This window comes from Camelina sativa, chromosome 14 (genome assembly GCF_030686135.1).
Source record: "Camelina sativa cultivar CO46 ecotype springtype chromosome 14, ASM3068613v1".
In the NCBI taxonomy this organism is placed as follows: domain Eukaryota; kingdom Viridiplantae; phylum Streptophyta; class Magnoliopsida; order Brassicales; family Brassicaceae; genus Camelina; species Camelina sativa.
The window spans coordinates 25,448,669-25,475,387 of NC_141893.1; the positions used below are offsets into that span (position 1 = coordinate 25,448,669).

The 26,719-nt window shown below is 36.0% G+C and overlaps 3 protein-coding genes across 3 annotated transcripts; 2 read left to right on the plus strand and 1 right to left on the minus strand.

Annotated features, from left to right (window-relative positions):
* The first annotated feature begins 12,064 nt into the window (after nt 1–12,064).
* Nucleotides 12,065–19,217, plus strand: LOC104742160 (protein CELLULOSE SYNTHASE INTERACTIVE 2-like). The gene is made up of 6 exons (XM_010463133.3): nt 12,065–12,125; nt 12,199–15,281; nt 15,389–17,942; nt 18,010–18,461; nt 18,682–18,798; nt 18,891–19,217. Exons 1-6 carry the CDS (start codon nt 12,065–12,067, stop codon nt 19,041–19,043), a joined length of 6,420 nt encoding a protein of 2,139 aa, XP_010461435.2. The 3' UTR covers nt 19,044–19,217.
* LOC104743867 (aspartic proteinase Asp1) lies at nt 15,594–21,235 on the minus strand. Its single transcript, XM_087485599.1, has 8 exons — nt 20,945–21,235; nt 20,715–20,832; nt 20,396–20,622; nt 20,077–20,304; nt 19,839–19,977; nt 19,556–19,753; nt 19,395–19,467; nt 15,594–19,304 (listed from the first exon to the last, which is right to left on the minus strand). The coding sequence occupies exons 1-8, from the start codon at nt 21,097–21,099 to the stop codon at nt 19,210–19,212; spliced, it is 1,233 nt and encodes a 410-aa protein (XP_087341725.1). The 5' UTR covers nt 21,100–21,235; the 3' UTR covers nt 15,594–19,209.
* A 2,662-nt stretch (nt 21,236–23,897) lies between these two features.
* Nucleotides 23,898–25,564, plus strand: LOC147928597 (uncharacterized). The gene is made up of 2 exons (XM_087486209.1): nt 23,898–25,379; nt 25,472–25,564. Exons 1-2 carry the CDS (start codon nt 23,898–23,900, stop codon nt 25,562–25,564), a joined length of 1,575 nt encoding a protein of 524 aa, XP_087342335.1.
* Nucleotides 25,565–26,719: the final 1,155 nt, after the last annotated feature.

Genomic DNA, 26,719 nt, shown 5'->3' on the forward strand with positions numbered 1-26,719 from the left:
GAGATTGAAGAAGCTAGATGCAAAGCTATGATGCACAAGGTAATGATTGAGATGCCTTTGATTGATGATGTCAAGTTTTCTCCTGGGATTAAGCGGTATGTGAAGCGGATGGTCAACAATGGTTTTAGTCCTGAGGAAGGAGCTTTGCTAACCAAGGATGTCAGCTCAATTCTGTTGAAGCAGCCTCCACAGAGGAAGAAGGATAAGAAGCAGCAAGTGGTTGGTTCTAAGGAAGTGAGTGCAGTAATTCAGTGCAGGACTGCTGAGAAGTTACCAGATCCTGGAAGCTTTGTACTTGATTGCTCTATCTCCACAGGAAGGTTTGCTCATTCACTTTGTGATCTTGGCTCTAGTATTAACCTGATGCCCCATTATGTTGTTGTGAGACTTGGAATGACAGATTTCAAGCCAACTAAGATCTCTGTTATCTTAGTTGATCGGTCCAGAAGGATTCCTGAAGGTATATTAGAGGATATTCCAATCAAGATTGGAGGTTGCATGATTCCCACTGACTTTGTGGTGCTGAAATATGACCAAGAGCCTAATGATCCTCACATCTTAGGACGCTCTTTCTTGACTACAGCTGGTGCCATCATTGATGTTAAGAAGGGACACATAACCTTGAATGTAGAAGATTTGGTTATGAACTTTGAGATGGACAAGCTAAGAAGGGTTCCCACTATTGATGGTCAGACATTTTCTGTGGAAATTGTTTCTGATGACAATCCGATCATAGAGCTTCATGAAGACATTACTGCTGGGTATGTCAAAGAGATGGAGACTGTTGAGAAAGTAAGTAAGCAAGCTGTTAAGCTTGAAGATTGGAGTGGAGATCATCTAATCAGTACTCGAGACCATGATGAGGTTATGATCCATGACAAGTCGCTGGTAGATGATGTTTTTATAATGGAAACACGGATTTCTGAGGAAAGTTGCAGAATCTCTGAAGAAACACGAGTTGCAGGCCTAGCATCGATCGATGCAGCTGTTGCATCGATCGATACACCTCCACGAGTCGACCTGGACTTGTCTAAAACCCAAGATACTCGAGTTGATTCCTTAGCTGCAAATCCTAGACCAGTTGTAAAGCTGAAATCTCACCATTCCACAGTCCAAAACCCACAGGTAAGGCCAAGATATGCATCTTCGTCTCCTAAATCTTCTCCTATCATCAATAAGAATTTCAAAGGTACAAAAACTGTTTTGCAGTTAACCAAGCCACAAGATTATCGTAGAGCGCTTGTTTCTTCTGTTGATAATTTTGCAGGACTTTAAAAAAAGCGACCCATTCCTAAGTCCCGACCTGGTCATGTTCCTCATATACTTTGCAAGTCTCATGCACCTACTGCCTACACATCCCCTTGGATGAAGAGGACATTCTCTCGGAAGCATTCATTGTCATGTTCCGATCCACCGGATGCCTGAGATCCGACACAGTCAGGCTAATGACTGAAAACAAACGCTTAGTGGGAGGCAACCCACTCATAGGTTTTTCTTTTCTACTTTGAGTCATTTTTATTCTTGTTTTGAGTCAGTTTGAATTTGTATTGAATTATGAACTTCTATCTATCATGTTGCGTTTAATCTTGTGTTTGAGTGCTTCTTAGCAGTGCTAACATCCAAGGAACAAGAAAAACACAAAATTAATTGCAGCTAACTCAGGAGTAATGTTCGAACTCTCTGCATATGCAGAGTGCATCGACCGACACACCATTAGCATCGGTCGACACAGATCATCCGGTTTGGTAACACGATTTTGATCACAATTTCAATACTTATTCGTTTTTGTTTATTTTTCTTCGCCAATCTCTTACTTGATAACACTGGGGACAGTGTTGTTTAAGTCTGGGGGAGGCAGTTACTAACTACGTTTTTGTTTTTGAAAAAAAAAATGTTTTATTGAGTCAAATTTTTGTTGGGAACTATGATTTTTCTTTTTTAGTGTACTGCCTTGGTTGATTAATGCTGCAGATTGAATCCACAAATCCGACTAATGAAAAATCCAATGGCTGACCAGTAAACCAGTGACATCCGAATTTCCAACAGAATCCATAAAATCATGAGGTAATTTCTGTGCTTTTCTTTTTACCTCATCAAGGAGATTAATGTTCATAGAGCTTGACTCTTTGTTCATACCTGACAAGTAAGATTTCAAAAAAAAAAAGAATGGTACTCCTCTCCCTGATTTAAAGTTTGAAACATTTTTTCTGAGAGCTTTGTTTAAAAAAAACAAAAAAAGATGATATGATTTTGATCAGTTTAGAGAGGTAAGTAAATTACCTGTGACCTCTTTATTTTACTTTTTTGTCAAATGATCACACAAAGTTTGGAAGCGAGGGGTAGGTAAATTACCGATGACCCCATTATTCGCCTACAACTTTGAGAAAAAAAAAAAAAAAAAAAACAGCAAAGCAAAGCTCAAAGGAAGATTAAATAGAATAAGTCTGGGGGATAGAAAGGGTACCACATTTGGTAAAATTTATTATCTTGCTTGTTATGGTATTGTACGGAAATGAGTCTAGAAGGTTCTTGACATTGATCAAATTGATCAGACCCCCAGATGAAGGCTTAATGGAGGAAGTAGTAGAATTTGGTTTGAATTTGGGATGCTATGAAAGTCAACGGAGAAGTACATGGTGGTTCGATTTGGATGATCATGGCATCACTTTAAAAAGAAAACGAGTTTCTACATTTTCAAACCTCTTTCACTGGTCTAAGTTTATGTTTTGCTTGAGGGCAAGCAAAGGCTAAGTCTGGGGGAGTTGATATATCATGGTTTTTAGGTGTTTTTAGCCTTGATATAAGTATTATTTATAGAGTCTTTTTGGTATTTTTAGAGTCTTTTGAGTCTTTATAGGATTTATTATAGATGAGAGCATAATGGAGCTAAATAGGAAGATTTGGAGCTTAATCAAGCATTGAGGCTGAAGCGGTGAAGTTGGGAGACCAGTTCAAGAGAAGGCATCGGTCGATGCTTCATATGTGTCGATCGATGCATCATCCAGCAGAAGAATCGGAAGTTTTCTCAAAAGTTTTGAAGATTTACAAAACTGTCCCAAAGTTTTTCATATTTGCATCATTAGTCCCCATTTGTGTTTTAGGAATATATATATATAGGATTTTGATGGTCATTGTTTAGACCTAAGCTTTATTTTTCCTGCAACCTTTTGAGAGAGAAATCCCTGAGAGATTTAGAGAGTTTTTGGAGAGAAGAATTAAGACTCCTTCCAGAGAAGTTCATAACTCCTTTTCTACTTCTTTTAATCTTCTTAATGCTATCTATTTTATTCATGATTTGTGTTCTTGCAATTATGTCTGAGTAGATCTCTTGTTAGGTTCAAGGTTTTTTATAGGGTTTTTATGATTTATTAGATCTGTTATTTTTAGGATTCTTTATCTTTCTAATCTTCATCTTAGGTTGTTCTTCATATTAATTCTTGATTGATCACCTAGAATTAATACCTAGGAAATTAAATTGATCTGAGAATATAATTGATTTTCCTGATAAAACCTTTTGATGAACAAAATTACTTTCTGGAAAGAGATTTAATTTAGTGATTTTGTGAACAATCTAAACTTGTTTTTAAAGCTGATTTATTACCTAGAATTTTGCAAAGAGATTTAGATTTTCTGGTTTTAAATTTAGATAATATTTGCAGTGAGAACTGATTTATTTTACAAAAGAGTTTAGAGTTCTAGATCTGATCTTAATTGTTTGAATCCTAATTTATTGATTGATTTAATATTTCATAAATTCCTGAGAAATTCCCTAGGCTTAACCTTTTGATTTTCTGATTTCACAACAGTTTAATTTAATATTTTGCATTGCCTTTTTAATTCAAATTATCTTGTTTAGCGTAATTCATAAAACTCTATAATCTATTGTGTGATCTAGAGTCCTTGTGGATACTATCCCTTAGTACTACAATTGATCTCTTAATTTGAGAGAGTAGCTCAGGGTTAAATTTGAGCATATCATATAGCCTAATAGATTGGAGGATTTTTTTATTAAGTATTTGTGATAATACTTACGCATCTTAATTGTTGTTTGTGGTGCAGGTTTGTGAGACGTGGAATCATGGCAATGAGGAGAATGATGATCTAGGGTCTCAATTATGTGTTGTTGGTCTTGGTTATGTTATTAATGTTGGAACCTTGTATAGAAGTATGCTAGATTGTTGGATAGAATGATTAGGAATGATATCAGATTGATAATTCATTGGAGATGGTTATGTTATATGTTTTCGTTGTACATGTTATTGAATGTTGGTTTATTATTGGTATTATGGTTGTTTAATGATGTTTATATGGTTGGTATAATTAAGTATGATAGGATGCTATATTAACATATTATATTGGAAGAATTGCACCTAGACACACTTTTGTAAAACTCTTTACATTTTAACACACATTCCATCCACATCACACTTTCTAGGCTACTTTTTACTGTTCATGTTAATTTCTAGCCAATTTTGCCCTTGAATTTGTAACTAAAGAAAGACAAACTAGTTATAAGCTGGACCGTCCGATTTTAATTTGTAGTTAAGATCTGAAGGTTTATAATTAAATTTTGGATTGGTTGTAAAGAGAGAGAATGAACAATTTGCCGTCAATTTGTCTTCCTTTCTTTCTCTTTTTTGTTTTTTCTTTGCAAAATTAGAAGATGTTTTTTTTTTGTGTGCAAAATCTGATTTTATTATACTTGGAGAACCCAATAACGAATAGCGTCTGCTTCGGTTCCGGCAATCTCCTCTGGCCGTCATTTTTATTTTATTTTTCTGTGTGTGTTCATGTCAGACAAAATTGAGTCACACTTTGTTGCTACTTCTCTTTTTTTTAATGGGTACAAGTAAACAATTCTCGATTCTCATTGTTCTCTTTTTCGATTTGTTTGGGATCTCCTAGATTTTGGTTATGTTTCGTACTGCTCAATCAGATATCTCCTTACAAATTCGGTAGCTTCCACGCGTTCCCGCTATCTCTGAAAATCACATATGTTGATGAATCAATCATGCTTCAAAATGATTCTAGTTTATGTCCATCTTCAAATCCTATGCCTCCTGCTCCGTTTCAGTTGCTTGGGCAGAGGTTCGATGTCATCGGATCACATAGTCAAGTCGTTGAGGAAGACGATGACGTTGTTGGATATGTTTTGTATTAAGATGCACTGATTGTGGGTTTTCATTTGTTCATGCCCTCGTGAATATATGTGAAAAAGATGGTATAGTTTGTGATGAGAAGTCATGAATATGAATGTATGGACATGCTTTGTATTTGGCTGATGAATTGATGATTTATCATGGCTGATGATATGCAAATAGATTTTTCTTTTGATCATACCAGGCAAAAAAAACACAAATGAAAAAATCTGAAAATTATTGTCCATGGGACAATGACCATATGGTCAGTTTATTTGTGGCATCAACAACTAATTCCCCTATGTTTCAAATCTATAACCAAAAAAAAAAAAAATCCAATTAGTCTATAAGCGTTTTGTTTCGAATCCACATGTATTATGTGCACTTAGTTATTATGCTTATAAATCATAGAAGAAAAATCAGCAATAACAGTTTTTAGTAATGTCTAGTAATGTATCTAAATACAAACACACGACAAATATATTTCACAACAATTTTTACTCCTCTTTGCTCTGCAAAACACAACTAAATGTGGGAGTGTGAGAGAATCTGCAATATCAAATACATGAATAGACGATGTGAAAACAAATTATTTAAACTATTGGATCATAAGAGAAACGAGTATGTTCAGTCATACAACCATCCACATAAAACAATCCATGTTTATTCATACAAGTATATGACCATCCACATAAAACCTATCCACTCATCCATATCCATTAAATTAGGTTCATATATCCTTCTATACCACTTTATAGACACATAACCATCCATATTATGCTGTAAATCATATTGTTTTCAATATAACTTATCTTCTTTTCGTTAGAAAAACAAAACCAAGCTTATTTACTTTAATGGCATTATGTGTAATTTTAAATAAAACAAACGTAAAGCTACAAACGAAGTACATATATATAGAGAGACACATGGGGTGAGAGATGACATTTGTTCTCAGTTCAGATATGAATGTGAGAAAATAAAGCGTAAGATGAGAAAACTACTAATGGAGATCGTGAACTGTCCATAATTGGTTGACCATTTGTTCGCTATTAAATGGACACAAGAATGTTTAACAAAACCATTGTTTTTGGTATATTGCTACCAAAAATACAGTCCACTATTCTACCATCACACCTATTTTCCACTCTTCTACCTCTTCCATCATCCAAATGATGTGGATCAGTGACGTGATGCACACATGACATAGAGTAAGACTTGACATAAAAAATAAGAAGGTATACAATGAAAATCATAGCAAGAACAAATGTGGAGGCGACAATAAAATACTGACCAAGAAGCAGAAGCTAGGCAATGTGGATCAAAAGCAGAGCTTGTCGAGGAACACACAAAGCCAACACATTGCCCTAAACCCTAACCCCTAAACCTTAACCCCTAAACCCTTAAACCTAAACCCTAAACCTTAAATTCTAAACCCTTAACTCTAAACCGTAAACCTTAAACCCTTAACCCTAAATCCTAAAATCTAAAACCTTAACTCTAAACCATAAACCTTAAACCCTAAACTTAATTTGACATAAATTAACAAAACTTAGCTAAAACTTAAGAATTTTTTGGTAGAAACCATATTATAACTTGAACAAACAAACTACATTTTATTATTGTTTACATCAAAATACTTTTGTTTCAATTTTTTTCTCAAAACTTTGTAACGAACATCCAAGCATATCCTAGAAACTGTGACCACATGGATATATATGATCAAAATGTCCAAAAAAAACAATGAATTAGTACGACAACTGACAACCATAAAGTTGGAAAATTTTGACCTTAAACTTTGGACAGAAGATTTACAAAACCATATTATCATTGTTTCGTGGACATCAAATTTTGAGCTTGCTTGATTCCACAAGGATCTGACCATATAATAGTTATTGCGTGGACATAAAAAATTGTGTTTTAAAAAATTGATGGTCTTTATACACAGCCACAAGAAAAAAAAATGATGATGTGGATACATTAACCTTTTAAAGATCACAAAGTTATACGGCTAGCTATAAAAGATCAAAAGTTAACTAGTTCTAGTACTTTACATTGGTCATGAGGATCTCAGTCTTGAATTTCGATTGTAATTTTTTCATTCTTCTTGTCTACATAAATCTACCAGAATGTTTATTACAAAAACCTTAGTTTGACATTTATTCTTTTGACCATCCATTCGCTCATATCCATTAGTTTGTATCCATTCAACCACTAGATTCACATTCTCATTCATACCATTTATCCACATAAGCACATCTACAAAAATATATCCACAAAAACATATCCACAAAAATGCATCCACAGAAGCATATAATCCACCATATATACGCATACCACATGAGCATATAATCCACTATATATACCGATTTAACACAACAATCTTGTAAGTCCATACATTGAAACTCCAACACAAACGTTTTTAACTTCAAATCATCCAAGTACATCCACAAAACTCTGACCACGTGGTCATATAACCCCAATTTTGGTTAAATGTGCTTGTTGAACAAGATCACATCCTTTCTTCTTCTCAGCTTCAAGCAACCAACGACATTTTTTCTCGGCATCTACACGTTTCAGATTAAGCACAAACTCATTCACATAAGCAATAAAATATTACAGATAAATCTACTATAGTGTTTATCAACCAGATTCAATCTCAAATCCATTTAATTAATTCTTGGAGTAAATTTCTAATTTTGATAGAAACAAATAAACTAAAAAGAACTCTAATTTTGACGGCTAACACAAATACCAAATAATAATTACCAAATCTAGCTTAAATCTAAGATTCAATTACCAAATCTAGCTTAAATCAGAGAAAATATCTTGTAACGCTCAAGAAACAAAGAAAAAATGCTCAGGAAAGGAAGGTACATCAAAGAAGAGGAAGATGGGGGAGGAAAATTCAAAATTAGCAATTGTACCACTAGATGATGAAAAAGACGAGAGAGAAAACCCAATTAGACGATTCAAAGATGAAACCAAGCTTCGGGACAACCGTTGTTCTTCGCATCGCAGCCATAAGTTGGAAATGACCCAGAATTGTGTAATTAAAAACATTGTTCTCCACAGTAAAAAATCAAAGGTGTTAGATTGGTAAATGCTCTTCTTTGAAATAGTAAACCATAGTTCCCCAAAGTAGTAAACAATAAATTGCAGAGAAATTGAGATAGAGAAGAGCGATGAAAGAGAGAGGAGAGCGATGAAAGAGAGAGAGGAGAGCGTGAATTTGGTAACTAGAAGAGATTTTGCTCTATCAATTGTAGTTAGAAAGTATAATTTGGTTTGAAGGAGCTGAGGGGTAAAATTGTATAGAAATAAAGTGAACAGTGTAAAAGTAAGGAAAAAGTGTATTGTTGACAAAAAGTGTGTTATTGGGCAATTAAATGTGTGAAAGTGTGTTAGGATGAAATATTTCCTATTATATTTTCAAAAAATAGGTCGGATCGTTTGAGTTTGGTATCAGAATCCTTACGGTTCTAGGAGGGGATAATGGATTGTTTCAATCGGTTTAGAGAATTTAATTAGTTGGATTATTTTTCATGGTGGATGATGTTGTGGAACTGTTGGTTGTGTGATAGAATTGATTATTATTAGTTAGTAAAATTGTTCTAAAAAAGTATTCAATAAATATTTAGTTTTATTTTTTTGATATAACAAAACATTTATTTTTAGATAAATAAAACAATTGTCAACAAGTGACCGACAACTCTTTGATTTTCAGAAATCATATCGGAGTTTCATTAAAAAGATTAAATTAGAGTGAAGACGAAAACAACCAAAAAGAATAATAGATTAATAAATTTGTTAGTGTTAAAGCTTACTTTAAAAGAAAGAAACATGAAATTTTTCTTTTTCGATTATTTTTTAAGTTTTGGTTGTATGGTATGTGGAGTTTCATTTGTATGTTCATTTGACACATTTGTAATCTTTTATTACAGTTAAAAAAAGTTCTTAAAAAAGCAGCTTATCTCTATATATTTATTAAAGTAATGTTGTTAAAATTTAACCCTACTATCATGTGACATATTACAAAAATGTCATTGTATTTTAATTAATATAATAACTTACAAAATAATTTTTTCTTCATTTATAAAATAAAAAATAATATTTTTGAAATTATTTAATGAAATCATTAAAAAATTCATTTATTGTTTCAGAAATCTTAGAAAACAGTAACAAACTATTTAGAATATTTATAAAACTTAATTTTATTTACAAAACTAAGATTAAATATTTGCATTCTTAAATCATTTAATAATAACAGATATATTTTAAAACTATGATACAACATTGCTTCTATTTTAAAAATATCAAATATGATATCTAATTTATTAAATATTTTTTCGCACCGTATATCGACCGAGTGACATCTTATTAAAATCTAAGAAACCAAAAATGTTGTATTTTATTCAATATAGTATATACAACTAAAAAATAATATATCAAAAAGTTAAATCGAGATTTCTAAACACGGTCGTTTCATTATGGGTTTTGTTATGTTTTCTGGATTTTACCAAATTTATATAATTCATGGATTTGAACATTGTATCATGTACCAAAGACGGGTTGAAACCAAAGTATGAAACAAAGTTAATTAAATGTTAAAGATTATAAAATATATAGAATAAATCAAATAAAATTTATATTATTATTTTATAATTAACAAATTACAGTAAAATTTACGCAAACATTTTTCGGTGATTTAACTATCTAGTTATTATTATTAGTCTCTATTATTTTAATTCTTCAACGAAACGATTCATCAAGCCATTCCTTACCTTTAACCCCTTAAATAATCTGCAACGTCCCTGTATAAAACCATGTTAACTTTTTGATCCTTTAAATTAAAGTTTGAGATGTTCAAGAGGGTTGCGACAAGCTTATTTTCTTTTCCCGTATCTCTTTTTTTTGTGAGTATGGATGTCGTTTCTAAAATGCTAGATTATGCGGCTGGTGCAAGACAATTTGGTTATCATCCGAGATGTAAAAACATTGTTTGCCTCATGGTCCTGTCGGATGGGAAAAATAGATTGATTAAAGGAGTAGTAAAGGTTTTCGATCGATGATTTTGCCAAAAAATCTAGGTTGCAAAAATAAGCTTGTCGCAATATACTTCGTTGGGCTTCCATCTACAATTCTTCACATCATTTAGAACCAATCTCACTTTGCTGTCCCGTAGAGCTATTTGGGGCTCCCATTAGTCTCTTTCATTTCTCTTTGTGAGCTTCTTCTCCTCACTCAACCTATCATTGTAAATTCTCTCTAGTTCTCTGAACTCTTGTTTTCTACCATCGTACTAATATGCCTTGTCCTCATTGTCACGTTCATCTCTGTTTTTCTTTTGCCTTCACCATAACTATGAGGACTTCTCCTATGAATCTTCTCACTGCCATGAGGACTATGCTCTCTCTTTAATACACCACTTAAGATCTTATTCAACTTCCAATGTGATAAACTGTTAATTTATTATCTCTAAAATGCTCTCTTGAGATGATGACTCCTCTAGGCATTTATTTTGGTATGTTCAGGCATAGATCGGCGAGCCAACTATTGGATTACGCCAACTGTGGATTGGGTTGAGCATATGCAGATCGGACTTTGATATTATATTAGACTATGGACTTCCAAACTCATCATGTCTACCTCCAAACGTATTTATTAAACACACTAATGTAAATATTTGTAAACTGTTCACCCTAGAATTGGATAACCAACCACATAATGTTGATATTTATACGGTTACAATTCGATTACGGTTTAGATATGATCGGGTTTAAGTCTAAAATACGGTCATGATTTAGTTTTGGCCATGCCTACATTCATTCTTTCTAGATGAAGTTTTTTTTATTGTTATCAAATTCAACTTATAAAAAAAAAATCTTTATACAATAGCTACAAATTCTGATATGTAAGTGTAATTAAATAACAACCTTCAATAATTTCCTAAAAAAATTTAGGCTTATGAGATCCTTTTTGTAATACATATCAGAGTAATCACCATCTGTGTTAGAATTCACATAAATATTTAGAGAAGTTTTTAGGTTTCGAAATATGATTATTTTTCTATGTTAGCTAGGTTTTTTTAAATAAACAAACTAAAAGTTGTAATATACTCAAAATTGTTTTAGCATACGTCACCTAGTGGTGTAAATCAGGTATGCGATAAAGAAAAATAGGATAACAAAATGTGAAAGAAAGAGAAAATTCAGGAAGTTGCATCAAAAGGTTTTTTCTTTTTCTTTTTTAACATTTGCGTAAATAGTTATGGTTTGGGATTTCTTGATTTCTCCCTCTTCTCTGTCAAACCTTTAAAACAAAGAAAAAAAATCTTTTTTTTGTTTGTTTGTCGAACAAACTATCCGGCGATTCTTGTCCGTGACAAAAGTGAGAGGTATAAATAGTCATTCAGAAACGTTGATCACAACCCATCGTCACACATACTAATTGCAACCTTTGAATATTAGGAGGATGGAGTTGTAGAAAGTTTTGAGATAAAAGGTAAATTTATAAATTAATTATGCATTTCTTTTCTTTGGATTTTCTTCGATAAGAGTTAAATCTTGGAACTCTTACGTCCAAATGTGTTTCGTAGAAAAGGCGTAACCATTGGTTACAAGGTGAGGTTTTAGATCACCAATATGATGCGTAGACGTGTGATTAGGAAGAAATATATATATCTTAAAAACGAACAAACAAAAAGTTATTAAAAAGCTAAATAAGTTTCATATGTTCCCTGCGTTACATCGTTAGTATCATATGATTAGATTTTTAAAATATGCATTCTCAATAGATCATTACTACTAATGACAAAAAAAAAACAAAGAGATTATATATTTAGAATGATTTGTTGTTGAATTGATTTAGCTATAATTCTTTTTTAGTATATTATCAATTAAAGTTTTCTTTTATTCAGATCAGAGAAGATGGCAAAGCCTCCCTCCTCAACAAATCAGCAAGAGACTCATTCTGTGTCTTCTCCTCGGCTAAGGAATTGATCTGTTTCCACTATATTTACGTTAATAAATTTGCCTAGCTTTCTCATTGAGGGCTTTTGGGTGCAGGGAAAACAATAAAGCAATGAGTCTGGAGATAGATAATGATCATGAGAAACCAGCTGTCACAATCACACGTCTCATCGAACAGCTTCATGCCAAGAAATCATCAACACAAGAAAAAGAGCTCAGCACCGCTCGGATTCTCGGTCTAGCCAAAGGTAAAAAAGAATGTAGAAAGATCATTAGCCAGAACGTGAATGCCATGCCTGCCTTCATATCACTTCTCAGGAATGGAACCCTCTTGGCAAAACTCAATTCCGCTTCGGTCCTAACCGTTCTATGCAAAGACAAAAATGTACGTTCTAAGGTATTGATAGGCGGATGCATCCCGCCGCTGCTGTCACTTTTGAAATCTGACTCTGTGGATGCAAGAAGAGCTGCGGCCGAGGCTATATGTGAAGTTTCCTTGTGTGGAATGGAAGATGATAATGTAGGTAATAAGATTTTTGTCACGGAAGGTGTAGTACCAACTTTGTGGGATTTATTAAAGGCAAAGAAAAAACAAGACACGATAGTTGAAGGGTTTTTGGTTGAAGCTTTGAGAAATCTTTGTGGCGATAAAGATGGTTTTTGGGCAATAACACTTGAAGATGGTGGAGTCGATATCATCCTTGGCCTTCTTCAGTCTAGTAACCCGGTATCTCAATCAAATGCAGCTTCTCTCTTAGCTCGTCTTATTAGGATTTTCACTAGTAGCATCTCAAAAATAGTAGAGTCAGGTTCTGTGCAAGTTCTGGTTCAACTTCTAGGTGAGGAAAACAGTGTTGTCGTACGTTCCAATGTAGCCAATGCTCTAGAAGCCATTACATCAAAGTCAGAAGAAGCAAAAAATGTGGTAAGAGATTTGGATGGGATACACCTTCTGATTGGTGCAGTTGTAATTTCATCTAAAGAGTCAGTGGATGAAGACAATGAATGCATCTTACAAAGTCATGGGATAAAAGCTTTAGCAAACTTATGCGGAGGAATGTCTGGTTTGATAGTGTATCTTGGAGGGCTATCTTTGTCTCCGCGTCTCACTGAGCCCATCGCTGATATTCTTGGAGCTCTTGCTTATGCTCTGAGGAAGTTTCAGCTAAGTTGTGGTGATGATTTTGATCCAACACTAACAGAAGGAATACTAGTGAAACTACTAAAGCCGCGAGATACTCAGTTGATCCAAGAACGTATCTTGGAGGCTATGGCAAGTCTATATGGTAACACTCATCTATCAGAATTACTCAACAATGTGGAGGCTAAGAGGGTTTTAGTCAATCTTACAATCTTGTCCACAGCCGGTCCACGTGAACGGATGATAACTTGTTTGTCAAATTTGTGCAAATATGGGAATGTTTGGGATGCTATAGGAAATAGAGAAGGGATACAAATCCTCATACCATATCTTGGATTGTCAAGCGAACAACATCAAGAACTGTCAGTTGAATTCTTAGCGATCTTGACTGACGAGGTCGAAGAAAGTAGATGGGCTGTTACTTCTGCAGGTGGGATTCCTCCATTATTGCAGATACTAGAGACTAGTGTATCTCACAAGGCAAAGGATGATGCAGTTCGTGTCATTTGGAACCTATGTTGTCACAGTGAAGAGATCCGTCTCTGTCTTGAGGAAGCAGGAGCTGTTCCTGCACTTTTGGGGCTTTTAAAGAACGGTGGACCAAAATCCCAAGAGTGGTCAGCAAATACCCTGGTGAAACTGATTAAAACAGCTGATCCAATCGTTATCGAGCAAGTACAAGCTTTGTTTCTTGGAGATGTTCCTAAATCAAAGGCTCATTTGGTAAGAGTCCTAGGTCATGTTCTTGCATCGGCTACTTTGGAGGAATTCGTCACCAAGGGTTCTGCAGCGAATAATGGATTGAGGTCACTTGTCCAGAGACTTGCCTCATCAAACGACAAGATGAAAGAGAGCGCAACTTCTGTACTGGCTGATTTATTCAATTCAAGAAAAGACCTTTGTGGTGGTCTTGGATTTGATGAGAATGACAATCCCTGCACCAAACTTTTAAGTGGAAACACTCATGCTGTTGCAACACAGTTAGCGCATGCCTTAGGCTCTCTATCTAATCCAACAAAGAAAAAGAGTACTGGCCAAAAGAAGTTATCTGGTCCAGAAGTCGAAGTGATCAAACCATTGATAAAGTCAGCAAAAACAAACCCTATCGAGTCAACAGAGAATCCCATGTCCACTCTTGCCAACCTTCTTTCAGACCCAAATGTTGCAGCTGAAGCATTAAATGATGATGTTGTTTCTGCTTTGACGAGAGTGCTGAGAGAGGGAACACTACAAGGTAAAAGGAATGCTTCGCATGCTCTTCATCAATTACTAAAGCATTTTCAGGTCAGTGATGTGTTCAAAGGAAATGATCAGTGTCGGTTTGCTGTTTCCGAACTCATTGATCTCTTAAACACAACTGATACGAACAATAGTTCTTTTATCGATGTTCTAGAAGTACTATCTTTACTAGCCAAAGCTCAATATGGTGCTAACTTGTCCCATAACCCCTTTTCTACATTCACTGAAGTTCCTTCGTGTTTAGACTCTCTTGTTCGCGGTGTGGCTGAAGGTCATCCGTTGGTCCAAGATAAAGCAATAGAGATTTTGTCTCGCTTCTGCAAGACACAGTTTTTATTGTTAGGTCAACTTTTGGTGATACAGTCAAAATCAGTTTCTTCACTGGCCAATAGAATAGTCAACTCATCCATTCCTGAAATAAAATTTGGAGGGGCTATGTTGCTTATTTGTGCAGCAAAGAACGACAAGAAATTATGGGCGGAAACAATTGGACGATCAGGGTATTTAAAAAATTTAGTAAAAACTCTTGTTGATATGTCAAAGGAGAACTCTGAATCATCTTCATATGGAATTGAAATTCAAAAACCAAGATCTTGCATTACAAGCCATTTGTGCTTAACCATGGATGGCTCTAAAATGGTTGATCCAGTTACTATCTTGGGAAGCACCGTCTCCATGTGGTTACTTTCTATTATTTGCTCTTCTCATCCCAAGAACAGACTTGTTGTCATGGAAACCAATGGACTTGACATTATTGTAGAAAAGCTTCAAAAATTTAAGTCCAACAATACAGAGGTAGATAAGTATACTTACTTATTAGCTTCCTTTATTTTTATTTTTATTTTTTTCCCCAAATCCAACAAGTTTTGGTGTTGTTGAGTTGTGATCTTTAATTTTTGCAGGACAATTTCTCCGATTCCGAAGAAAAATGGATTGCTATGTCATTCTTAGCTGTTATGTCTCAAGAACCAAACGTTGTCTCATCTCCTATAACAGAAAATCTTTTGCCAACACTAGCACCTTTCATGCAATCTGATCAGATGATTGATGGATATTTTACTGCACAAGTATTGGCAGCACTAGTTCATCAAAAGAATGACAAGATAATTTCAGAAATCATGGATTCAGATATAATACAAACTACAATAAACTTGGTAGGGTGTGAAGAATCAGACACAAGGACTTTTTGTGCTTTAGCAGAAGAGTTATCTCTAGTACAAAATCCTTTTGAAGCCACTTTAGAGGCACTCTTTGAAGATGAAAGAGTAAGACGTGGTTCATTTATGAAAGAAAGTATTTTTTTGCTGGTGAATCTCTTGAAGCCAAATGCAGAAAAAGTTGGAGCTACTCCAGTGGTTGTTCGGCTTCTAAGTCGTATTGCAGAGTGTGGCGATTCAAGTAAATTACTTATCACTGAAGCTGGAGCTCTGGATGCTTTAGTGAGGTATCTTTCTTTGAGTCCTCAAGATTCGACGGAGATCATTGTTTATCAACTATTAGAATCACTCTTCCGCAACCCAGAAGTTACACGGCACAAAACAGCTATAAATTCCATGAAGCAGCTTATTGGAATTCTTCATCATGATTCTAGAAGTACCCGTTACAATGCTGCAAGGGTGCTTTGTGAACTTTTTAGCCATGAACACGTCAGAGATTCTGAACTAGCATGGAAAACACTTTCCCCTCTTCTAAAAATGTTGAATACTAAATTGGAGCGTGAGAAAGTGGCTGCTCTTACAGCTTTGGTGAAACTAACTATGGGAACTAGTCCAAGCCCATATATTCTTACTAGTCTTGAAGGAAACCCATTGGAGAACATCTACAAAATTTTATGTTCAGATAGTTCATCGCTTGATTCAAAGACAAGTGCTGCGAGGGTATGTCGCTTTCTATTTACCAGTGAAGTTTTGAGAACAAACTCATCCGCCGTAGGTTGCATGGCACCTCTTATATCACTAATCCGATCAGGAACAAGCACAGCTATAGAAGCTGGAATGTTTGCACTTGACATACTCTTGGATAGCAAAATATCGTCAGATGTCGCAGAAGAACATGATTGTGTGAACCTGTTATACGGCTTTGTGGCTTCTGAAAACTATCTGATCAGTGAGGCTGCAATTTCTTGTCTTGTGAAAATGGCTAAAGACAACACTCCGCGTAAAATGGATCTTATTAAAATGGGTATAATCAAGAAATGCCTTGGTCAACTCTCTAGATCTCCTCCATCTTCTTTGTGTTCAGTAATCGCAGAGCTTTTCAGAGTTTTGACGAATGTTGGTGTTGTAGCTAGAAGCCAAGATGCAATAAAAATGGTACAGCCGCTCCTCTTGATTTTGATTAGACAGGACTTGGATTTTCAAGGCCAGCTCAGTGGTTTACAAGCTATTGCAAACATCTTGGAAAAGCCAATGATTCTTGAATCATTAAATATTGCATCGTCTGCTGTCATTACGCCTATGATACCATTGCTTGAATCTGAATCTTTAACGGTCAAAAATGCAACCGCAGAACTACTGACCTCACTACTCAAAATGCCACGTTTCCAAGAAGAGATAATGACTAAGGATCTCGTTGCTCCTCTTGTGAAATTAGCAGGGATCAAAGTAAGAACCTTGCAAGAGATAGCGTTGATGGGTTTAGAGAAATCTTCAGTTACATGGACAAAAGACGTAGCTGATGCCAAAGGAATTCACGAGCTTTCCAAGGTTATTATCGATGAAGATCCTCAACTTCCTGTATATCTTTGGGAATCAGCAGCTTTCATTCTCTGCAACATCCTCAGATTCAATCCAGAACACTACTACTTTACAGTGACTATACCAGTTCTGACAAAAATGTTGTTCTCAACAGCTGAGAGCATAGTGATCTTAGCCATAGACGTATTGATCATCCGTGAGAACCAAGACTCGTTAAGCGTCTTGGAAATGGCTGAAGCTGGTGCACTAGACGCATTACTAGATCTACTAAGATCACACCAATGCGAAGAACTCTCTGGAAGATTACTCGAATTAATACTACGCAGCCCAAAGGTTAGAGAGACAAAGATATGCCAGTTTGTAATAACTCCCTTGTCAGAGTACATACTAGACTTAAACACAACAACAGAATCCGCAAAGCTTCTTGTAGCCATGGCTTTAGGTGACATATCTCAACACGAAGGACTAGCTAAAGCCACTGATACTCCTCTGGCTTGTCGCGCATTAATCAGTTTGATAGCGGAGGAACCGAGCAACGAGACGCAAATGGTTGTGATTACTGCATTAGGAAACTTTGCAATGCATAGTAGAACAAGCCGTAAAGCTATAGCCGAAGCTGGTGGAGTGTGTTTGGTTCAAGAGATGCTTAGAACTTGTAACCCACAAGTTTCTACACAAGCAGCTCTAATGATCAAATCTCTCTTCTCAAACCATACACTTCAAGAATACGTCTCCGGTGAAATCATCAAATCTTTAACAAGTAAGTTTCCGATTTCCGAATTCAAATTGTGATTAGAGAAATCAAACGCTCACCGATTGTGATGCAGCTGCGATGGAGAGAGAGTTATGGACGACGGCGATGGTAAACGTGGAAATAGTAAGAACACTAAACGCGATTCTCACGACGTTTCCCAAACTCCGTTCGTCGGAAGCAGCCACCGCTTGCATCCCTCACTTAATCGGAGCTCTAAAATCCGGCGAGCAAGAAGCGAGAGCTACAGCGATGGATACTATATACACGATGCGACAGTCGTGGACAACAATGCCGACGGAGATAGCGAAATCTCAGGCGGTTTTAGCGGCGGAGGCGATACCGGTTTTGCAATTGATGATGAAATCGAAATCTCCGGCTCCGTCGAGCTTTCACGAGAGAGGTAACAGTCTCTTGAATTTTTTGCCGGGAAGTCTCACGGTGGCGATCAAACGCGGCGATAACCTGAAACGTTCCAATGCGTTTTGCAGATTAGTCATCGATAATTGTCCCAGCAAGAAAACCAAGGTAATGTAATTTTGGTTTAACTTGGTTTATTCCGGTTCTGCTCAATTCGGTGCAATTCAATCCAATTATGGCGGTTTAAAGTTCAATCCGAGTGTCGAAGCAATTCAATCTTGTTTTGGTTGTAAATAATCCCATTTCGATTTACCATCGGTTCTAATCTATTCGGTGCAATCCAATCTTGTTTTGGTACTCGATTTCATTTAACCGGGTTTTGGTTCAGGTTGTGCAACGAAGCAGCTCACCGGTTTGGAAAGAATCTTTCACATGGGACTTTGCTGTACCTCCAAGAGGACAGTTTCTTGAAATCGTATGCAAATCTAACAACATCTTTCGAAACGTACGTAAAGATTCATCATTGGTTGTGTGTTTTTGGTACCAGATCTTTCACAAATGTTGTTTTAATTATGATTTTTTGTTAAATCTTTGCAGAAAAATATGGGAAGAGTGACGATCCCAATCGATAAAGTATTGACAGAAGGGAGTTACAGTGGAAGTTTTAAGCTGAGTGATGAAAGCAATAAAAATGATTCTTCTAATAGAAGTCTAGAAATCGATATTGTCTGGTCCAATCAGACATTTTAATTTAAATTATCATTTAAAATGGTACGGTGTTTCTTACTCTACACTTTTTTCTGTAAATCGTGAATATTATTGTTCCTAAATTGTTTTTTTTTTTTTTTTTTTATGGTTCCTAAATTTTTTATATGTAAAGAGTTTATATAGTATAAGTTAATGGTGATGTTATGACTTATGATCTAGGAAGCTTATTGCAATCTGCAGTAACCCATCCTAGTTGTTGTTTCTCGTTGTCGTAGATCATCATTAGCCCTTGCATAGATATATCTTCAAACATAACAAAAAGAAACACATAATCAGTTTTTAGTTAGAAAACATTACTATTGCAAAGTGTTAATGTTGTTTGTTTCTTCTTACCTCCGATTACGTTGGAGTCTTGTAATCCAACCTCACTTCCATTTAGTAGTCCTAAGCAGACGTTCCCAGTATTCTAAACAAGACAAATAAAAATATCATTAGTGACTAATATAGAATGTGATATGAAAACGAGTTTTTAATTTGGGTATTATTATTCTTACAGAAATGATGAGATAAGATTCAGGTGGAATCTGAAGCTGAGTGTTTTTTCTGCCGTTTGTAAAGTTGATTGTTAAGGTCTTGAAGTAGGTCTTGACGTCAAGAACAGATTTAAAAGGCTTAGCTCCTTTCCAGCAGACTGGTAAGGTCTTATCCTCTTTCGCATCTTTCAACGGCGTACCTTTTAGATCATTTTCGATCTGAAACACGTGATAAAGAGATTGATGCGTTATGTGACATACATACATAGTGTCATGAGTGTTTTATTTTTGTTCTGTTACGTACCAGCTTAACTAATGTTTGGTATGTTTTGCTGTTGAAATAAGTGTATGAGCTTCCAGTATCGAAAATGAGTTTAAGTCCTTTTAAACCTGCTGCCTTCCCGTTGAAAAGAAGCTCGGCTGATCCGGTCGTGTAATGGTTACTGAACACAAATAGATGAACATGAATCAGTTCTACTAAACAACAATATAATCAATCTATCTTAAAAACCTGATCGATGCAAATATGTGAAGAAGTATACTCTGGTGACAATAACGGTGTCCATGCCACACCAGTGGAAGGAATAAGATTGTCTCCAAAGAACAAATAGCCTCCACCTTTAGAGCTTAGGCAATGTCCAACCACGTTTCTCGTTACTCCGGCGGAGACAAGCTGTGAGAAGACGCTGATTTTGCCTCTCCCAAGCCCCAAAACTCCAGCAGTCGCAGGTGGAGGATGTGCACTAGGGAAACTCTGATCATAACCACACCTGAAAAAAAAAAAACACCAGTGTCTTTTCAAGAAATCAACATTTTTTCATCATCTAAAGATTCACATGTCTGTTTTTCTAGCTCACTCACCCGAATGCTAAACGAGGTTGGACGATTGCGCCATTTAGGGTGGTTAAAGGAAACTGATCGGTAACAAGTGCACCCATTGATGAACCTTGATCAGCATATTCAACTTCATAATCGCATTGTTCTTTCGGGTTTGGGCATTGAGGCTTGTTAGGCCAGTGAAGAGCCGAACATATCGGCTCTGAACACGGGACAGTGTTTGCCTTAGGCGTGTACTGAAGTAGAGGACCCTACAAAAAAAAAAAAAACAGAGATCATCAAGAAAGGATCCAAGTCTAATCTTGAAAAAAAAAAACAGAATGGATCAGAACAATGTACATACCACTGTACAACCAGAGCAAGGAGCATTGCATTGAACCCAAGTGAGATCACTACCAGTATCAATATCAAATTGAAACGCCTTTGGAGGGTTTCCTATTTGAAGTAAGACCGAGTAGTATCTACAAAGAAAAAAAAAATCGAAAAAAAAAATCAAAAAGTTGTTTTTTTGTTTTTTTTTTTTTTTTTTTTTGTGTGGATCGAGAAGATAGAGAAAACGTTTGATGTGCTTACCCGAGAGGGGAGACGTTGCCGGAGAGAGGGAGGACGATTGAGGAAAGAGGAGATTTGGGAGAGGTAATACTAGAGAAGGTTTTGAAGATGGACGATCTTGATAAAGGAACTATAACCAAGAACAAGAACAAGAGAAGAGATAATTTTGAATTCATGTCTTTTGTTGCTCTTTCTTGCTTGGACAACAAACAATCAAAAGCTTCTTCACAAACGAAAAAAAGAGAGGATCTGAGGGATAGGGTCAATGAACATAAGCGTGTGTATTTGTTTACAGGTCAATGGTCATTATATAAAAGTCATATTCGAATTAAATATATCCTAACAAGAAAAAATAAATACAGAAATACATTAAAATTCTTTGTTTTTTTTTCAAAAAAGATATACTATAATTAAAGAATTTAATGTACACTGCTAATGATTTTTATATACTTTTCCCAATTTATCATTATTTTCCTGTTTTGGACGAGCAGAAATAAATTATTTTGGTCTATTTTTAATTTAAGTATTGTATCAAAATTAAGATGACTTTTGAGGTAAGAAGAGAATTAAATTAAGAAGAGAGGAAGCTTCGTGGAACATATTGGATTGGATACCAACGCGGTTTTAGACACGGAAAGAGCCGTACTTGTGTGTTTGATGATTTTGACACTTTTAATTATTACTTTTTTTTTAATCAAAATTTTGGACACTACTTATTAAATAAATTAAACAGTGAACAATTCAGATCAGTAAATTTATAAATACTAAGATTGTGCCCACGCTAGGCCACAAAATTTTTTTTTTTATTGTTTTAGTTTAATTATTTTGAGGATAATTTATGTATGGTGTTTCTAATTAAAAACCATTATTAATATTGACAATTTTCATTAATAATATTTTATTTTTAGGTTTTTGTTATCATTTGTTTTTGGTTATTTTTTATTTTATTATTGTAAGAAAATTATAAACTAAAATTAATTTTGTTTTTTTCTTGTATTATGATGCATTGGAGAACCATTATTAGTGTTAGCTTTCTCATCACAGCTCATAAAAATTATGAACTATTATTATCAATATTAAATTTCCAAATATAGCAAAATATATAGGCAGAAATTTTAACAGTCCCTCCTTATATAGGTAATGAGCATAAATCATTGTTAAAAAAAACTATACTTGGAAAATACCCTATATATGCAAATCAGAAAATGCAACAAAAACAAACAAACATTCATCTTAAGAAAATGAGTAAATACCTAGGGTATGTGCAGTATATTTTTGTAAGATATGTTTAAAGGAAATTTGCACCCACACCTACTTTACCTCCAACTTCTTTCACTATAACCTACTTTCTACTCTTCCTATACTTTCTCAAGTTTTTTTTGCTTAGGTGTCATTTTTAATGGCAAAACTGCCCTTGAAATCAATAGAAGAAATGTGGCTCAAGTGTAACTAGGAAGGAGAATGTGAATTATTTGTGACTGTTAGATCGTAACTAGATAAAAGATCTAATGGTTATAGATTTTTTTTGCAGAAGTCTCCTTCCACGCGACAAGTTGGATGTTTTTTACTAAGTAACCATAAAGGCAGACAGTTTGTGGATAAGAATCGTTCAGCGGCTGTAGGGTTTTGGGAAACATGGCTGCGCTCGTATGTGATTTTGTGTGGATACGATTATCTTTGTTGATTTTTTCTTGTTTTTTTGTGGATGGGTGTATCTTAAAAATTATTTTTGAACGTGATGCAGGATGATTTCCCTAGTTTTTGTGTTGTAATTTCCAGGAAGTGGAGTTGCTCTGCGGATGGTGTTTGGGTGTTTCAGGTGGACAGTAAGCTGTTGTCGCGTGTTGTTCCTTTGAACGTGTCTACGGGTTTAGTGGAATTAGAAGACTCGGTGGTCGCTGAATTTGGGTTGACGGAGAAGAAGGCGATTCTGAGTTACTGCATCCCTTCGTTTATGCAATTGACAACGGGAGTAAGGACGCCACCAGTTATTGTGACTACAAATGTAGGGCTGGAGTACTATATAGAGATGTTGCGTTCTAATCTAGGCTTGAATTTGTTTGTTACGTTTGAAGAGCTAAGGAAAACAGGTAATCTTCATGGGTCGCAGGATTCAAGAGAGGCACTGCGAAAAAAGCAGAGCTGTCGGTCGTCATCCGGTTTTAGTAATAGTTATAGTGAAGAGGGTTTTTTAGGAGAAGCATGTACGACAGGTTCTCAGAGTTTTGTGATTGAGACAACACAGGTTGATAATGATTACATGGCTGAAGTTGCAGAAATAGAGTGCAAGATGATGGGCGCAAATGGTACGGAATATATTAAAGGGGTGGATGTAGACGATGAGAACAAGAGTTCAGGCGGAAGGAGTGATTCAGAAGGTTTTGTAGTGGCGGATAGTTTTGAAGATCTTCAGGAGGAAGAAGAATCTGTATTGACAGAAGTAAACGTTACCCCTAAAGACTATGATAAAGAGTTTTGAGGAAATTTCATTGGTGATCAGTTTGGGCGAGTTAATGTTGTGGAGGTAATGTGTAATACATTTTCTTGCTTTGACCACACGGTGTTAGTAAATGGTGTTATTCCTTTAAAAGAAGAAGATAAAGCGAGGACAAGTGTTGGTGTGGGAGGACATGAAGTCGGGTATGGCGACCATGCTGGGGTGTCAACTTGGTCAAATGAAAGTGGATAAAATAATGTCACTGACGTGGACAGTAGGAAGTTAGAAGATATCAACGATGAGGAGTTTGATATCCCTCCTTTGTTTGACGACACTGAGTATGAGAGGGAAGAAATCCCCGATCTTAACTTTGAGGATGATGGAGAAGGGATCTGCAAAGGGAAGTTGTTTGCAAACAAATAGGATTGCCAGATTGCTCTAGCTAAATATGCAATTAAGAACAAGTTTCATTTTACGCAGTCGACAACGAAAAAGGATTCGTTTGTAGTCAGTTGTTCTGGTGAGAGTTGTGACTAGATGGTTCTAACATGTGAAAGGAAGGACTCAGGATACTATGAAATTAGGAAAGCAAATCTTGAACACACATGCCCCATAGAGACTAGGCATAACTATTTGCGAAAGGCAACCTCACGGGTAATTGCAGCTGTATTTAAGGCTAGGTACAGTGATTCAACGAAAGGGCCAGCCCCAGTGGATCTGCAGCAGATGGTTCTTGAGGATCTTAGGGTAAATGCATCCTACAACAAGTGTTGGAGGGCGAAAGGGAAGGCTTTGGAGGGGATGTTTGGTTCTGATGATGAATCTTACGAGGATCTGCCTGCATATTTGCATGTCTTAAAAGAAGCTAATCCAGGAACCGTAACTGATTTGAAAACTGAAGTCGTAGAAGATGGTAGAGAAAGGTTTTTGTATTTGTTTATGGCATTTGGGGCATCAATTGAAGGTTTTCGTAAGGTTAGGCGTGTTATTGTTGGGGATGGTACTCATCTTAGCTCCAAGTATAATGGTGTGCTTCTTACAGCTAGTGGACAAGATGCAAATTTCCAGGTTTTCCCTCTTGCTTTCGCAGTTGTAGACAGTGAGAACGATGATTCTTGGACATGGTTCTTTGAGAAGTTGGAGAGAATAATTGCATACAGTAAAACCTTGACAATAATCTCAGATAGGCACAGATTAATCTACACTGCAAAGAAGAGAGTTTATCCCTTGGCACATCATGGAGCTTGCATTGTTCATCTTGCAAGGAATGTGAATGCCCGGATTTATAACAAAGGTCTGGCGAAACTGGTGACGAAAGCAGCATTTGCATACAAGGTACCAGCCTATCAAGAAACATATAAGCAAATCAAGGCTAAGAGCAGCAAATGTGTAGCATATTTGGATAAAATTGGTGTCGGTCATTGGAGTAGGGCATATTTCCAAGGATATCGTTCCAATTTGATGACATCAAACATTGCAGAGTTGTTGAACAACGCTTTCGGAAAGGGTCGATCGTCACACATTGTTGAACTACTTAAGTTCATTTGTGCCATGTTGACAAGGTGGTTTAGTGCAAGGAGAAAAAAAGCTGCAAAACATAAAGGTTTAACCACTCCTGAGGTTGATAAACAGATGCAGAAGAATGTGGGGACCGTTAGTGGGAGCAGAGTTGCCAATGTTTCAAGTTGGAGTTATGAAGTTGTTGGTTTGCTGAATGGAAAACATCATGTGTTGCTTGATATGAAACAGTGTTCGTGCAAACAGTATGATCGAGTTAAAATACCATGTGGACACGCGTTGTTAGCCGCAGATACACAGGGGATACCCTATGGTACGTTGGTCGGGGATTGCTACAAGACAGAGGTTTGGAGAGCTACGTATGCAGGGGTGATAAATCCAGAGTTATCTGATGTTGAGATACCATTTGAAATCAAGAACAGGGTGTTGTACCCTCCAAAGGCGCGTAGGCCACCTGGACGGTCAAAGGAGACGAGGATCCCATCTATTGGAGAATTTCCGGTAAGTGAATGTTGCTCTGTAGTGGCTTCGTTGGAAAAAATCAAAAGTGTTATGGTAAGTTAACTGAGAATATGTTTTGGCTAAAAATGCAGAAGAATGGGACGGGAAAAGCTAAAGTGAATAGGTGTGGGAGATGCAAAGAGACTGGACACAACCGAGCTAGCTATACGAACCCTTTGCCATGAGTTCGAGGAATCTGGTGTGTGGTGTTGCGTGGATACCATTAAGTTAGGTTTTGTATTCGTTTTTGGTGGTGGTCTAGCGTGGATACACAAGGCCTCCCATTTATACGGTTAGTAATGTTTTCGGGGTCATTGTATGGATAACACTGTGTCGTTAATGACGAATTGATGGTTGGGAAGGCTGTTATAGTAGCCTTGGGGAACCATTTTTTGGGAGTTTTCAATTGTTTTGTAAACCCAGTTTTGGTAAATACGTTTATATGGTTGGGAAATGTGTCATCGAACATATATTTGCCTATAAATTGTAAACAAACAATATATTATGCGACAATGTCCATGTGGTCAATATATTATTGATGATCTTAAGGGAACTCAACCTATCATTTGTGGGCCATAGCACTCAGCATATCCTTTGTGTGGGTCGTTATTGGTGACTTTTTAAAAGTTTGTTGTCACAACGGTCCATTCTTGTATTTGCTTAAGACATTTGCCCATCAATATCTGTGTGGTCAATCGAACTTGAATATAAAAATTAAATATGAAAATTCCCATATAAGCAAGACCTTGAACTTGATACATATATAAAAATTAAATGATTAAACATTAAACCCTAAACCCTATACCCTAAACCCTAAACCCTAAATCTAAGCCCTATACCCTATACCATAAACCAAAGAGTAATCAACCTAAATCATTAACCCTACACCCTAAATCGTAATAAGTAAATCTTGTAGATTTTGTTTGAATTGTTAAGGGTACATATGATGCGTTGGGTGAATTTAGTATCCACCGGCAATCATGTCGTGGATACCCAGTCATATGTAGTTAAAAGGATAACATTAATGTTTTTAGTAATGATAATTACTGGGATTGGAGGATTTGGCGTTGTAGAATAGTTGGTACATGAAATAGGAGTAAATCACGATAGAAAAATAAAATTACAACAAAATATGATAGAAGAAGCTATTTCGGCCGGATAGAGGTGGAAAGGATGAGGAAAGCGAGGATAATTTGAGAAATTATGCATAAGAGTCGTTGGTCTTCTCTTGCCTACTCTTCGTCTTCGTTGGTGATGGATCTTACATCAGTAGATCCCCCTCTGCATATGCGTGGGACCAGCTATGGGAACTATAACAAGCATGGACGAAATCTGCATAA

Bases quoted from the DNA above. Each gene is read 5' to 3' on its own strand.
- LOC104742160 (XM_010463133.3), top strand. From the start codon at position 12,065: ATGGCAAAGCCTCCCTCCTCAACAAATCAGCAAGAGACTCATTCTGTG. The intron at 17,943-18,009 runs GTAAGTTTCCGA...ATTGTGATGCAG, and splicing joins AATCATCAAATCTTTAACAA to CTGCGATGGAGAGAGAGTTA. The intron at 18,462-18,681 runs GTAATGTAATTT...GTTTTGGTTCAG, and splicing joins GTCCCAGCAAGAAAACCAAG to GTTGTGCAACGAAGCAGCTC.
- LOC104743867 (XM_087485599.1), bottom strand. From the start codon at position 21,099: ATGAATTCAAAATTATCTCTTCTCTTGTTCTTGTTCTTGGTTATAGTT. The intron at 20,833-20,944 runs GTAAGCACATCA...TTTTCTTTGTAG, and splicing joins GGCAACGTCTCCCCTCTCGG to ATACTACTCGGTCTTACTTC. The intron at 19,305-19,394 runs GTAAGAAGAAAC...TTATGTTTGAAG, and splicing joins AGACTCCAACGTAATCGGAG to ATATATCTATGCAAGGGCTA.
- LOC147928597 (XM_087486209.1), top strand. From the start codon at position 23,898: ATGGTTCTAACATGTGAAAGGAAGGACTCAGGATACTATGAAATTAGG. The intron at 25,380-25,471 runs GTAAGTGAATGT...CTAAAAATGCAG, and splicing joins CATCTATTGGAGAATTTCCG to AAGAATGGGACGGGAAAAGC.